At 42.2% G+C, this 15598-nt stretch overlaps 1 protein-coding gene and 1 pseudogene across 1 annotated transcript; both read right to left on the reverse strand.

The window, feature by feature from the left end:
• Window positions 1-281: 281 nt before the first annotated feature.
• LOC115592916 (zinc finger protein 239-like) lies at window positions 282-7291 on the reverse strand. The gene has a single exon (XM_030436179.1). The coding sequence runs from the start codon at window positions 7174-7176 to the stop codon at window positions 6013-6015; it is 1164 nt and encodes a 387-aa protein (XP_030292039.1). The 5' UTR covers window positions 7177-7291; the 3' UTR covers window positions 282-6012.
• A 2937-nt stretch (window positions 7292-10228) lies between these two features.
• On the reverse strand, window positions 10229-11841 carry LOC115592921 (oocyte zinc finger protein XlCOF19-like; annotated as a pseudogene).
• Between the last annotated feature and the right edge of the window lie 3757 nt (window positions 11842-15598).

A 15598-nucleotide genomic window follows, 5' to 3' on the forward strand; every position in this document is an offset into this window, starting at 1 on the left:
CCTATTACTCGTATTACTATTACTAGTCAGACTAAGGTGTATACATGCATTTTAAAAATCCGATCATAGTCAGACTGACCCAGTAATTTGGTTTTCTTGAGTGTCAAGTAAACGACCTGATTGTGCGTTGACTATACATTGGTAACACATGTTGAATATACATATCTTCTTTGCTATAAATGTTATGTAAGCATGTTCAAACATTACCGTTAGCTTTTGCCTGTGGTATGCAGTTATGTGTAACTTAGACAACAATAAAACGATTAATACAATTCAAAGTGTAATTTTAAACCTTTAATGAGAAATATTGTATAATAAGACATTTTTAAAAACACACAAGAGCCGAACAAATAGTGTAAAAACATTTCCATCTTTCACAATCCTTCATATGAGCCATCTCAGTCCTTCATAAACATATTACAGTACTGATTAATGAAACACTTCCCAAAATGATATAAACTTCATAAGATTGTAATCAAAACGGACAATTTTAAAGATGCTTCAGCCTTAACTAAAAAAGACTAACAAAACAACATGACACAGACAACTTAACAGTTTCTGATTATATAACTTGTGCACATTAAAAACCTTGTTTATGGCAGGTTGTCAAACATAATATTGTCCATTATACTGTCACATCAAAATAAAAAAAGGTTCAACTATAATTTGTTGATTATACTTTAGAATATCATCACGACTGGGGTACAACAATTATGTGGACTCAAAAGCACAGCTCGACACAGATTTAGGCAAAGTAACAGTCTTGGCTGAAAGCAGGTTCAGTATATGGGAGGTCGGGCAGAGGGAAACATATCCAGCAGGGGTAAGGCAGAGACGAGGACAAGGCTAAAACTAGGAACAAAAGGCTGGGACGTTATAAACAGAGACAAAAGACGAACTTGCAACGGACAAGGGAAACATAGGGACTATATATACACACACACACAGGGGGAACAGGTGAAAGTAATCAGGGTGGGGCAAGACAATCAAGGAGGAGGACGAACCCACGCGGACAGGTAGAGGGGATCTGAAATGGGAGGAAAGGTAAATACAAAAAAATAACACAGGGAGAATACTATAACATGGAGCGAGTCATAACAGTACTCCCTCTACTAGGGACGGCATCTGACATCCCAGGCTGGTAAGGGTGGCGGCGGCGGAAATGCTGGATGAGAGTGGGGTCCATAATGTTACTGGACGAGACCCAGCACCTCTCTTCAGGGCCATATCCCTCCCAATCCACCAGGTACTGGTGACCACTACCACGCTGATGATCCGGGCAACATGAAATGTTGGATGCACTCTCAGGGAACTGGGAAGCTCAAGCCGCACGGCTGCCGGATTAACCACCTTGGAGATGGGTAAGGGACCCACGAAGCAAGGACCAACTTGCGGGATTACATTCGCAAGGGGATCCTTCGAGGATAGTCACACCATCTGCCCAGCACCTGACGAGCTGCAGTCCAGATTCTGCGGCAACAACAAATGAGGGCCTGGGCTGAAGGGACGCTGACCTCTTCCTCCAGGACTGGAAACATTGGCGCACTGGAAAGGGCAAAGACCAGAGGCAGAACAGGGCAGGGTGTTGTGGGCATACTCAACCAGATGAGGTATCTGCTGCACATGGCCCGATTCTGGGAAACCTGACAACATAGTCCAGTCTCCAGCTCCTGGTTAAGAAGCTCAGTCTGGCGGTTGGACTGGGGATGATATCCGGATGTGAGGCTGGCTGTAGTGCCCCGGAGACAGCAGAAGGCCTCCCAAGACCAGGAAGCGAACTTGGATCCCCGATCTGCCACCACGTCCTTCGGGAACCCATGTCAGCGAAGAACATGCCGCAACATTACCTGCGCCGTTTCCTTAGCGGAGAGCAACTTTGGAATAGGAACATGTTCGAAAATCTGTCCACTACAGTTAGGATGGTTGTGTTACCTTCAGAGGGGGGCAACTCTTTGACAAAGTCCAGGGAGATGTCAGACCAGGGGCGATGGGGCACCGGAAGAGGACAGAGGAGCCCTACTGGAGGGCGAAGTGAGACCTTGTTCCTTGCCCAGACCTGACAGGCTGCCACATACTCGACCACCTCTTTTCCATGGCGGGCCACAAGAGCCGTTGTTTGATGACAAAGCACATTCTCTTGACACCAGGATGGCAGGACAGGAGGGAGGTGTGAGCCCAGTGGATCACCTGAGATCAGAGAGAGACAGGAACAAACAACCAGTTCTGGGGACAAACATTAGGTATATCAAAGTTAGAGGTGGCCTGTCTGACCCTGTCAGAATCCGGATCAAACAGGTGGGACAGAGCATCAGGCTTAACATTCTTGGAGCCCGGATGGTAAGACAGGGAAAAGTCCAAGCGATTAAAGAAAAGTGCCCACCTGGCTTGCCTGGAGTTGAGTCGCTCAGCAGACCGAATGTAGTCCAGGTTTTTGTGATTCATCGATACCAACAATGGGTGCTTCGCTCCCTCCAGCCAGTGGCACCATTCCTCCAGTGCCATCTTCACTGCTAAGAGTTCCCTATTGCCCACATCAGAGTTCTTATCCAGCGTCCAGAGAAGAGTGAATGTATGTCTGCATCGCCTCCTTCTCCGGGGTAGACAGCGAGTAGAGCCACCTCTGTAAGGAGATGAACCAGGAAGCAGATCACTGCAGCAGATATAAGACCAGTGGGGAGGCAACAAAGTAGCCCGGCCCTTGTTTAACACCACCTTTAGGTCCAGGTAACAAGCAGGAACACCAGAGAGGCCCGGGAAGTCTGCGTCTGACGAAGTTGGAGGAGATGAGGAAGGTGGAGGCGCCCGAACAGGCTCTGAAGGGAAGCAGGCGGTCGAGCAACTCTTACTGCAACCGAAAATCTCTGCAGATGACCAGTTAATCTGAGGGTAGTGCTTGGTGAGCCAGGGAAGGCCCAGCAAGAAAGGATGAGAGGGAGAGTTCTACAGGTGAAAGCTCAAAAATTCTGTGTGATCTTTAACCATAATGAGCTGAATGGGCTGTGTGCAGTGGGTTGCCTTACACAATAGGCATCAATCTAACGTGCTAGCCTCCAGAGGCTTGGGCAGGGGTAACAGGCTCAGACCAAGTCTTCTAGCCAATCGCCAGTCCATAAAGCTCTCATCAGCTCCAGAGTTCACCAGCACCTGGTGAGAGAATGCTCGAGACGGAGTTACCAGCTTAGCCTGAACCAGATGGCAAGAGGAAACAGCAGAGGAAAAAGTACGGCTCATCAGCGTCCTCTTTATCATGGGTGAGCCTGGTCTTTTACCGGGCATGAAGCGATGAAGAGACCCATCTGGGAACAGTAGATATAGTGACCCTGTTGGAGCCGGTGTGATCTCTCCTCAGGGTTGAGTCTGGTTCTTCCCAGCTGCATGGGTTCCTCCTGAGCAGCAGAAGGCACTGATGATCTGCCCCCCCAGAAGGAAACGAGGAAGGGAACGCCACGAAGAAGAAGCTGCAGCAGACTGCCCCCTCTAGACGGAGGAAAAAACAGCTGGTTTTGTCCTTTATCTTGATGTCTTGAAGAGACCATTCGAAAGGACAGCTGCTAAACTTGATCACTCATTATAACGCGGAACTGGCACTGGCGAGACACTGGAAACTTTGTTGCTGATTGGAAATCCCCTGGATCTCCTGTAGGAGTGAGGTAAGTCGCTCAGAGAGGAGAGGGATTACGTCACGCCACTAGAAACCCAGGGAGGAGCCACAGTGGGTGGAGAAGTAACGAAGTTGAGGAGCCACAGAGGGGGAGGAACCACAGAAGGGGGAGGAGCAACAGAGACGCAGCTCAAAACACGACTTCTCAGCCACCAACGAGACAGGAACTCGCTCTCAAACTGATACAAATCCCTCCAGGGGATCTGACTCTTTGGCTGTAACCTCAACTGACCGCCACTGGGATTCCTTATCTCAAAACAACACGCACACGATCTACCACTTTATGAACTATCAGAATCAGAATCAGAAACAGAAACAGATTTATTACCAAGAAGGATTTTACACCAACAAGGAATTTGTCTTAGTGAATAAGGTGTATGCCTTGAAGACAATAAATAAACAGTGACTATTATATATACACAATATAAACAAACAGAGACATAAGTGTGGGATGATTGATAAATCAAGACGGAGGAGCTGTACAGGAATGACAAAATGGATTAAAAATAGATTTAAAAAAAAAAAATAGACGAGATTGTTAAATAACATAAAAATTGTCCAGTTCTGCATTATTGTAATGCACAGATTCAAGGGGGGTGGTGGGCTTGAGTCAGTGGGGGTGGGGGAACCGGGACTTGTTCAGGATTCCAACTGCAGAGGGGAAGAAACTGTTCATGTGGCGGGAGGTTTTGGTCCTGATGGACCGCAGTGGGGAGAGTGTCAAAAAGTCTGTGGGAGGGGTCTGCCACAATCCTGCCTGCACGCCACAAAGCCCTGGAGGTTTGTGGGTACTGAAGGGATGGTAGATTGCAGCCTATCACCTTGTCAGCAGAGTGCATGATACACTGCAGTCTGCTCTTGTCCTTAGCAGTGGCAGCAGTGTACCATACGGTGATGGAGGTTAGGATGGACTCGATGATAAAAGTGCACCATCATCGCCTTTGGCAAGTTGAACTTCTTCAGCTGCTGCTGGAAGAACATCCTCTGTTGTGCTTTCTTTTAAAAAAAATGTTTTTAAACATATGTTTATTGACATTTTGATTTAAAAATAAAGAGTACATTAACATACAACACGAACAACAACAACCCCACCAATCAAGCATCTCAACCAACAAGGTCCATAGAGAGAAAAACAAGAGAAATAAATAAATATACTGGAAATAAGAAAAAATAAGAATACATAGAGCTATAAAATCATTCACATAATGCAATGCCACTACAAAAAGGAATACACAGACAACAGAGCGACAGCACCCAGGCGGTTACAGAGACAGTGTAGAGCAATGAATTTCAAGGGTCAAGGGCACATTGCAGATCCGCGCTTCCAAGGAAACTTTTACTCTAATCTGCACCTCCCTGTCTTAGAGCAGCTTTTCACTTTAATTATCTCTGATTTGCTCTCTCTTAGGGCTTTAAACCTTTTGTCTTTACACTACTTTCACAGCCCATCGGCTCAAAGTTTTCTGCTCTTTCTTAGAGCTTTAAAAAGAGACTCACTCTTTTTCTCTGTCTTAGAACGTTAAAGGGATAGTTGGTACGAGTTTTATCTTTAAATTACTTCTCTCTTTTCTTTTCGCCTTATACTAACTTTTAACTTTTTTGATTCCGACTGCATGTGATTGGACTCTGGAATTTGCTAAAACACACAAAAAGACTTCCCTCCCAATTTTTCCTCTCTTTCAGGACTGACCAAACATTTCATACCTCAAATTCTGTCTTTCTGGTTTTACAGTGTGTGTGTTTGAGTGTGTATGTGCTTATTCAATATGATCTCATTACTATTTCCTAATGTTCTGTTTGTCCCAATAACCAGGATATTCACGTTACATTCGTATTCAAAGGTCAGTACACAGTACACAGTCAGGCCAGATTACCAATAATTACTCATTCTATAATGAGCTGCGCTGTGACTCAGTACCATCTTCACTTCATTCATTACACACAGCCAGCTAATGCTACTAGCTGCTACTGTTTACTTCCACTGGATGTCATGCTCTAAAGCTCCGACAGGGGAAGTGCGGAGGCTTTTAGTTCCATTTCAGACTGAAGACATTTAACTTCTTAGACGACATTATAAGTCTAAACTCCTGAAACTTAATTTGAACTAAACTATCGTTTTGATGTTTCGAGATTGTGTTTCACCTTTCCCCCAATTTCACCATGGCTTAATATTGGGACTTTGTCTACATGGAAGAATATGACATGATTAAGATCATTTATAATTCAAAAAGAATTAAAACATGATTGAGGCATAAACATTAGAATATACATACACAGTAGGACCAAGAATTTATGCATATTCCTTGTCGTTCCATTTTAATACTGGTTAATAAAACGTGATATTTTACTGGTTACGGCTTCTGACCTGTATGGATTCTCATGTGTTGATTCAATTCATCAAGAGATTTGAAATATGTCTTACATGTTTGACAAGAATATGGTTTCTCACCTGTGTGGGTTCTCACGTGAACTGTTAAGGTACTGTTTTGCGTGAAAGTCTTCCCACATTTTTTGCAAATAAAAGGCTTCTCACCTGTGTGGGTTCTCATGTGAACTCTTAAGTTTGTGAGTTGGTTGAAAGTCTTTCCACATGTTTTGCAAGAATACGGTTTCTCACCTGTGTGGGTTCTCATGTGAGCTGCTAAGTGTGAACGTTGGCTGAAAGCTTTCCCACAAATTTCACAGGTAAAAGGCTTCTCACCTGTGTGGGTTCTCATGTGAGCTGTTAAGTTACTGTTTTTATTAAAATTATTCCCACATATTTTGCAAGTAAACGGCTTTTCACCTGCGTGGGTCATCATGTGAGCTGCTAAGTGTGCACGTTGGCTGAAAGCTTTCCCACAAATTTCACAGGTGAACGGCTTCTCACCTGTGTGGGTTCTCATGTGAGCTATTAAGTTACTGATTCTACTGAAATTATTCCCACATATTTTGCAAGTAAACAGCTTTTTGCCTGTGTGGCTTCTCATGTGGATTTTCAAACTAGATGAATCAGATAATGTTTTCCCACATGTTTTGCAAGAATACGGCTTTTCACCTGCGTGGGTCATCATGTGAGCTGTTAAGCTTCTACGATGCCTGAAAGCATTCTCACAAATTTCACAGGTAAAAGGCTTCTCACCTGTGTGGGTTCTCATGTGAACTTTTAAGATATTGTTGAGCGTGAAAGCTTTTCCACATGTTTTGCAAGTAAACGGTTTCTCACCTGTGTGGGTTCTTAGGTGTGAATTCAATTTGGACTTAAACTGAAAAGTCTTTCCACATGTGTCACAGCTGAAAGACTTTTCACCTGGGTGAGTGTTATGTTGAATGTCTGTTGAGGTAGAGTTTTTATTTTTTCCGTGATGTCTTTTCTTTTTCTTCGGCTCTCCACCTCCAGCTGATCCTGAGTCTCCATGTTTTCCTCCTTTCTGGTCTCGACTCTCAGCTACATGAGAGTTGTTAGAGAGGAGCTGGTGGTCACTTGTTGGTTCTGCTTCACTGTGGTCACTTTCCTCATAAGTTGGAGACAACATGACGGTATCTGTCTCCACCTTCAGTACAAGCTGCTCTCCCTCCTGACTGGTGCAGAGTTCCTCCTGTTCCTCTTTAATCTCTGGAGGCTCTGGGTCCTCTTGATCCAGACTGGAGTTCCTCTCCTGGTTACAGAGCTGCTGGTCAGTGAGAACCTCCTCCTCCTTACAGACATGTTGCTGTGGGAGCTCTGGAGGGAGACACAACAAAAGACAGAGAATTAATAATATAAACCCACACATGCAATATATATTATATATGGCTAACATCTGGAGTTGGTTCTCGGGGGACGACAGAGTCTACAGAGAACTTCTTACGGACTTTGTGGACTGGTGCCAGCGGAACCACCAGCTCAATGCCGGGAAGACCAAAGAGCTGGTGGTGGATTTCCATAGGCATAGATAACCCTGCACACAGGTGAACATCCAGGGAACCTACATTGAGATGGTGACATCTTACAAGTACCTGAGAGTTCACATGAACAATAAACTGGACTGGACTGATCACACTGCAGCTACATACAAGAAAGGTCAGAGCAGACTGTATCTGCTGAGGAAGCTCAGGTCCTTTGGAGTGCAGGAGGCACTCCTGACCTCTTTCTATGACTCTGTGGTGGCATCAGCCATTTTCTATGGAGTAGTCTGCTGGAGCAGCAGCATCTCAGCAGAAGGCCGGAGGAGACTTGATAAACTTACCAAGAAGGCCAGCTCCATCCTGGGATGCCCTCTTGACCCACTGCAAGTGGTGGGAGATGTGCAGTTAATTTTTTTACTATATCATGTTTATATGTACAGGCCTATACGTTTATTGTATTTCTTGCCTTTTTATTCATACTGTTTATTTTGGCTATTGGTTTTGTCTTTCGAAATATTCTGTCGTTTGGCTGCTGGGACAAACAAATTTCCCGGCCCGCTGGACATAAAAGGATTTATAATTCTGATCCGACAAACTTTGCCCAGGCAAAATTATGGTTTCTCACCTGTGGGTTCTCATGTGAACTGTTAAGGCACTTGGGTTGATTAAAAGTCTTCCCACATGTTTTGCAAGAATACGGCCTCTCACCTGTGTGGTCACTTGTTGGTTCTGCTTCACTGTGGTCACTTTCCTCATAAGTTGGAGTCAACGTGATGGTATCCGTCTCCACCTTCAGTACAAGCTGCTCTCCCTCCTGACTGATGCAGAGTTCCTCCTGTTCCTCTTTAATCTCTGGGTCCTCTTGGTCCAGACTGGAGTTCCTCTCTTGGTTACAGAGCTGCTGGTCAGTGAGAACATCCTCCTCCTTACAGACATGCTGCTGTGGGAGCTCTGGAGGAACAGAGAACAAAAGACAGAGAATTAATAATATCTCTGGTTTCCTCCTCCATCAAAAACATGTACATTAGGTTGATTCTCCAGTCCGTGTCCTTGACCGAGGAGTTGGTTCTTGGGCCTGACACATGCTGCCCCCCCTTGTTTTATATTGTATAATACGTGACCAAATAAATACTGAGAAAGTAAAAGCAGTCTTACAATGGCTGGGAAAAAGAAGCCATAGCCATTAAAACAAATTGGGTCATTTGATAAAAACATGAAAGTAAAGTTAAATAATATTCAGTTCCATAAAATAAACCGACAACACTTTGCCAGTTGATTTAATGAAGAAAATTGAACACTTGACACAAAAATAAAAAAACGACACCATGTGTTGTCAGTAAAAGGAAACACAGGAGTTTCGCTTAGGAACCATCAATAAATTACTGGGGAAAAAAAAAAAAATCAATTATGATTTAACCCATTGACTCCAAACCGATGCCGAATTGTATTAATACACTGGGTGATGAGGACACACCTTGTTACATGGACCCTTCGTACTCCTCATATTTGTTATTAATGTAAAATCTTTTCTTTTTTCCGATAGATTCCATCTCATCTGATCCACTGACTCAAAATCAATGCCGAAATGTCTCCCTAACAGGTTGAATGAGACACAACTCTTTCTGTTGAGTTTTAGTACTCCTCACATGTTTCGGAACGTTTGTGTGTAAAATCATCATTTTCTGAGCGGAGTTTCGCCGCGGTCTTCTATAGAACGGAGCCCAGCCGTGCAGCGGACACTCAGAACCTCCGGAGTCCCGGAGTGGAATGAACCAAAACGAGGGAAACACTCGTATGTTCGCTCCATGTAGTGAAACGTGGCTGCGATGCATATGTCCCCCTCTGTGGCCACTCCAGGGCTCTGAACTTTAGTGTTATTAAAATAAGAAACTTTTACTCACCTATCCTGTGTAACTTTACTTGGGGTTTCCAGCAGATATCCAGCATGACGCGCTGCCGATCGATCTCTTCTTCGTACTGGACGATAGTTGTTTTAAAAACTCTGAATATTTCTTCAGCAGCAGCAGTTAGTCGCTCGTTGACAAACTCTCTCAAACTCTCAACTGAACTCATTGTTCTTTAATTACTCATTCAATAATGAGCTGCGCTGTGACTCAGTACCGTCTTCACTTCATTCATTACACACAGCCAGCTAATGCTACTAGTTGCTACTGTTTACTTCCGCTGGGTGCCACGCTCTAAAGCTCCGACAGGTGAAGTGCGGAGGCTTTAAGTTCCGCTTCAGACTGAAGACATTTATTCCGGTCTTGTTTAAAACATATCTGACTACAGTTTAAATGTTGAACAAAATTATTTGGACTGCAAATGTTGCTAAGTAGACTCAAAAATACTTTTAATTATTTTTTCCATTTCTTACATGTTATTTAAATTCATTTAATTAATTATATTTAACACCATTTTCATACTCTTTTCACACAGTGTTTTTACACTATGTTTGTGTACTCCTTGTATTAAGGTGTAGATCTACTCTGCTTAATTCCATAAAGAAATGTGGTACTCGTTTCATAATTGCTACTTTGAACTAACAGGTAACTTTTTGGTTACATACATGGAAGCTACTGTAAAAACTACAAGTATTAACATATAACTGTTTATATAAAAGCAGGACACGAGGAGCGATAATAAGTGGAACACATGAGACCGATTCACACGACTTTTTAATCATCATTTTAACAACATGGGAAATCAGCATGAAGATGGACACAAACATATTTTGACATCTTCTCAAGGGAGAATTGTATGCATTTCTCCTGTGTATATTGATCCTCTGAGGATTCTTCAAGTATGTCATTTAAAGTTGAAGTTCTGCAATTATGCATGAAACACTAGAACTGAACCACCTCCAACATATTTTGCAAATACAAGGCTTCTCGCCTGCACATGTCATCAAACGTCTCATCAAAGCAGACTGATCAGACCATTTTTCTTCTAGTCTTGCAAGGTTACAGCTTCTCACCTGTGTGAGTTCTCATGTGAACTCTTAAGGTTGTACGGTGGCATAAAGCTTTCCCACATTTTTTGCAAGTAAATGGCTTCTCACCTGTGTGGGTTCTCATGTGTCTCTTCAATTCACCATGAGACTTGAAATCTTTCCCACATGTGTTGCAAAAATATGGTTTCACATCTGTGTGGTTTCTCATGTGAGCTGCTAAGCCTGCACGTTGGCTGAAATTCTTCCCACATGTTTTACAGGAATACAGCTTCTCACCTGTGTGGAGTCTATGTGCGTCTTCAATTCACCACGAGACTTGAAATCTTTCCCACATGATTGACAAGAATATGGTTTCTCACCTGTGTGGATTCTCATGTGTCTCTTCAATCCACTATGACACTTGAAATCTTTTCCACATGATTGACAAGAATATGGTTTCTCACCTGTGTGGGTTCTCATGTGGACTGTTAAATGACTACGAATCCTGAAATCTTTTCCCACATGTTTGACAAGAATAAGGCTTCTCACCTGTGTGGATTCTCATGTGTCTTTTCAATTCACTATGACACTTGAAATCTTTCCCACATGATTGACAAGAATATGGTTTCTCACCTGTGTGGGTTCTCATGTGGACTGTTAAATGACTACGAATCCTGAAATCTTTTCCACATGTTTGACAAGAATAAGGCTTCTCACCTGTGTGGATTCTCATGTGTCTCTTCAATTCACCTTGAAACTTGACATCTTTCCCACATGATTGACAAGAATATGGTTTCTCACCTGTGTGGGTTCTCATGTGAGCTGTTAAGTTTGAACATTGGCTGAAAGATTTTTTACATGTTTTGCAAGAATACGGTTTCTCACCTGTGTGGGTTCTCATGTGGACTGTTAAATGACCATTAATCCGGAAATCTTTCCCACATGTTTTACAAGAATATGGCTTCTCACCTGTGTGGGTTCTCATGTGTCTCTTCAATTCACCATGAGACTTAAAATCTTTCCGACATGTTTTGCAAGAATAAGGCTTCTCACCTGTGTGGGTTCTCATGTGACCTTTTAAGATACTGTTGAGCGTGAAAGCTTTCCCACATGTTTTGCAAGTAAACGGTTTCTCACCTGTGTGGGTTCTTAGGTGTGAATTCAATTTGGACTTAAACTTAAAAGTCTTTCCACATGTGTCACAGCTGAAAGACTTTTCACCTGGGTGAGTGTCATGTTGAATGTCTGATGAATAAGAGTTTTTATTTTTTCTGTGATGTCTTTTCTTTTTCTTCGGCTCTCCATCTCCAGCTGATCCTGAGTCTCCATGTTTTCCTCCTTTCTGGTCTCGGCTCTCAGCTACATGAGAGTTGTTAGAGAGGAGCTGGTGGTCACTTGTTGGTTCTGCTTCACTGTGGTCACTTTCCTCATAAGTTGGAGTCAACATGACGGTATCTGTCTCCACCTTCAGTACAAGCTGCTCTCCCTCCTGACTGGTGCAGAGTTCCTCCTGTTCCCCTTTAATCTCTGGAGGCTCTGAGTCCTCTTGGTCCAGACTGGAGTTCCTCTCCTGGTTACAGAGCTGCTGGTCAGCCAGAACCTCCTCCTCCTTACAGACATGTTGCTGTGGGAGCTCTGGAGGGACAGACAACAAAAGAGAGAGAATTAATAATAATATATATAATATATTAATAATATAAACCCACACTAGCTAAAATATACATTATATATATATATATATACACATTATATATATATATATATATATATATATATATATATATATATATATATATATATATATATATATATATATATATATATATATATATATATACACACACACACACACACACATATACACATACATATATGAAAAGTGAAAAAAATGAAAAGTTTCATCCAGCCTATATTTGCTTAAAAAAATATAACAGAGCAATGGTTCAAATGCCCAAATTGTTTAGAACGGCGGTTATCTTTGAGTTTGATTTGAAACAAAAAAAATCTTGTATCTTGTATTCGCTAAGTGAGGGAGAGTTATTTTTAAGTTATTTTTCAGTCTCAGCAATAACATAATTTGGATTTGTTATAAAAAAAAGCAAATGTTAAACATATGTATCTGCCTCCTGTACATGTACATTAGGTTGATTCTCCAGTCCGTGTCCATGAATGAGTTACTGGCTAACATCTGGAGTTGGTTCTCGGGCCTGACACACGCTGCCCACTGCTGCCTCAGGATGGGTTGAATGCAGAGTACCAACTTCATCTTGTTGTATATTGTATGATACGTGATCAAATTAATACTGAGAAAGTAAAAGCAGTCCTACAACAGGCTGGTAACAGAAGCCATAGACAAGTTGGGTCATTTGATAAAAACATAAAGTAAAGTTAAATAATATTCAGTTTCATAAAACAAAACTCATAACACTTTGGAGTGAAGTAAGTTGATTTAAGAAATACAATAAAACATACTGAGGGAAAATAAAACGACACCCCGTGTTGGCAGTAAGAGGAAACACAGGGGTTTCACTTAGGAACCATCAATAAATTACTGTCTGACTCAAACAAAAACAATCATGATTTAACCCATTGACTCCAAACCGATGCCGAATTGTATTAATAAACTGAGTGATTGGGACACACCTTGTTATATCGATTTTAGTACTGCTTATATTTGTTACTTGTGATTTTAATGTCAAATGTACTTTTTTTCCACAATAGTTTCCATCTCATCTGACCCACTGACCCAAAATCAACGCCGAAATGTCTTCCTAACAGGTTGAATGAGACACACCTCTTTCTGTTGAGTTTTAGTGCTCTACACATCTTTCAGAACGTTTCGTGTGTAAAATCATCATTTTCTGAGCGGAGTTTCGCCGCGGTCTTCTATAGAACGGAGCCCAGCCGTGCAGCGGACACTCAGAACCTCCGGAGTCCCGGAGTGGAATGAACCAAAACGAGGGAAACACTCGTATGTTCGCTCCATGTAGTGAAACGTGGCTGCGATGCATATGTCCCCCTCTGTGGCCACTCCAGGGCTCTGAACATTAGTGTTATTAAAATAAGAAACTTTTACTCACCTATCCTGTGTAACTTTACTTGGGGTTTCCAGCAGATATCCAGCATGACGCGCTGCCGATCGATCTCTTCCTCGTACTGGACGATAGTTGTTTTAAAAACTCTGAATATTTCTTCAGCAGCAGCAGTTAGTCGCTCGTTGACAAACTCTCTCAAACTCTCAACTGAACTCATTGTTCTTTAATTACTCATTCAATAATGAGCTGCGCTGTCACTCACTACCGTCTTCACTTCATTCATTACACACAGCCAGCTAATGCTGCTAGCTGCTGCTGTTTACTTCCGCTGGGTGCCACGCTCTAAAGCTCCGACAGGTGAAGTGCGGAGGCTTTAAGTTCCGCTTCACACTGAAGACATTTAATTCACTTGTTCAAAACATATCTGACTACAGTTTTAAACTTGAGCAAAATAATTGGGCCAACAAGTTGAAGTGTCTATCCATAGTCACATTATGCTTGATTTTTGATGATCTAAGTACTAATAATAACAATCATGGCGATAAAAAATTAACAAAGTCTGCAAATCAAGATAAGAAACTGCAGCAGCAATGAGCCTGCTTTCTTTTTTTCAGTAGAATAGAGATATACTCCATGAAAGAACATTATAACATATGATATTGTATAAAATAATATTTAATTATAGTAAAAAAAAAGAGGGCTACTAGTGGGCTACTATTATAAATATGCACCATATATAGTTTTAATTATTATTATCATCATTAGTAGTAGAACTATTTTTCTGCATATTCTTGACTTTGAATGGGAGCATCTGTATTGCTGCAGTTTCTCGTCGGGCATCAATGAAGTATTTCTGATTCTGGTTCATATATTATGAAGTCAGTTATTTAAACTTAAATTTAATGAAACAAGTTGACAGAATGGTAGAAAGATTTCACATTTACATGTCAGGATGTGGTTATTATAGACACAGATTAAATATTTAACTGTCATGTATCATCACAGTAACAGCGTTACATACATTAGCTGCTATAAACACTTGTAAAAACATTATAAATATACATATTGTGGTTTGGTGCGGACCTGTACACTGAACATATAAGGAGCAGGCCTAGTTAATGTTTACAGTCATCAGAGAATGTTACATTGTTTTTGGTTCGTATCTGTTTCCTGAATGTATCCGTACGTGTGTGAATGTGTAAATGAGAGGCATTAACTTATAGCACTTTGTAGAAGTGGGCTTTAAAAAGTTCACTTCATTGACTCGTATTAGATCACGAGGCTGAGCTACCTCTTCCAATATGGCGGCGATGTCGACGTACCACCCAGAGCTCAATGAGGCGTCTATGTATATGGTTCAACCCACAGCCGCGGAGTTTCAAAAGCAGGAAACAGCTGATCACAGCAGTCAGTCCATCACTTCATCTGCGGACGTCAAGCTGAGCAACTGGACAGCCGCTGAGATCCAGGAGATGCTAGCATCTCCTCGGTCTCTGTAGTAGGGGTGGGCATATCGATCCAAATATTGATAGTATCGATACCAAGGTGAGTATTGGTATCAGATCAGTACTGGCATGATGAGATTGATATTTTTGTTGCCGTTTGCCTTCTATAAGTTCAGCAAATCACTCGTCTTTCTTCATAGAGTTTGTGTGAGCACAGCATCTCTCTTAGTCCTTACGCACAGCGCTCCTCTCCACCTTTCTCGCTTCTCTCACTCAAGTTCACTGTACCTCTCCCCTCCTGCGCTGCCTGCCAGAGCAGAGATGGACTGGCGACCCTTAATAATGGCGGAGAGGAAGAGGAGTGCTGTTTGGAGTTATTACACAGTTTCAGACAGAGAAACTACTACCTGTGACATATGCAGGAAAGCAATACGTTTCTGTGGTAACACCACTAATTTGTATACGCATTTAAAAGCAGTACACCCAAAAGTTAATGCTGAGCTGCAAAGCAAATGGAGGGAGGAGGAGGAGGGAGCTCCCCAAACCCGACCCAGACCCCTGGCACAGAGACAGACATCACTGTCAGAGGCCTTTCAACAAAAACCTCAAAAATATCAGGTAGCAATTTCTTGAAGTGAAAGTTATTTCCTGCATTAAT

The sequence above is a fragment of the Sparus aurata genome, chromosome 12 (assembly GCF_900880675.1).
Source record: "Sparus aurata chromosome 12, fSpaAur1.1, whole genome shotgun sequence".
NCBI lineage: Eukaryota > Metazoa > Chordata > Actinopteri > Spariformes > Sparidae > Sparus > Sparus aurata.

Bases quoted from the DNA above. Each gene is read 5' to 3' on its own strand.
- LOC115592916 (XM_030436179.1), bottom strand. From the start codon at position 7,176: ATGTTGTCTCCAACTTATGAGGAAAGTGACCACAGTGAAGCAGAACCA.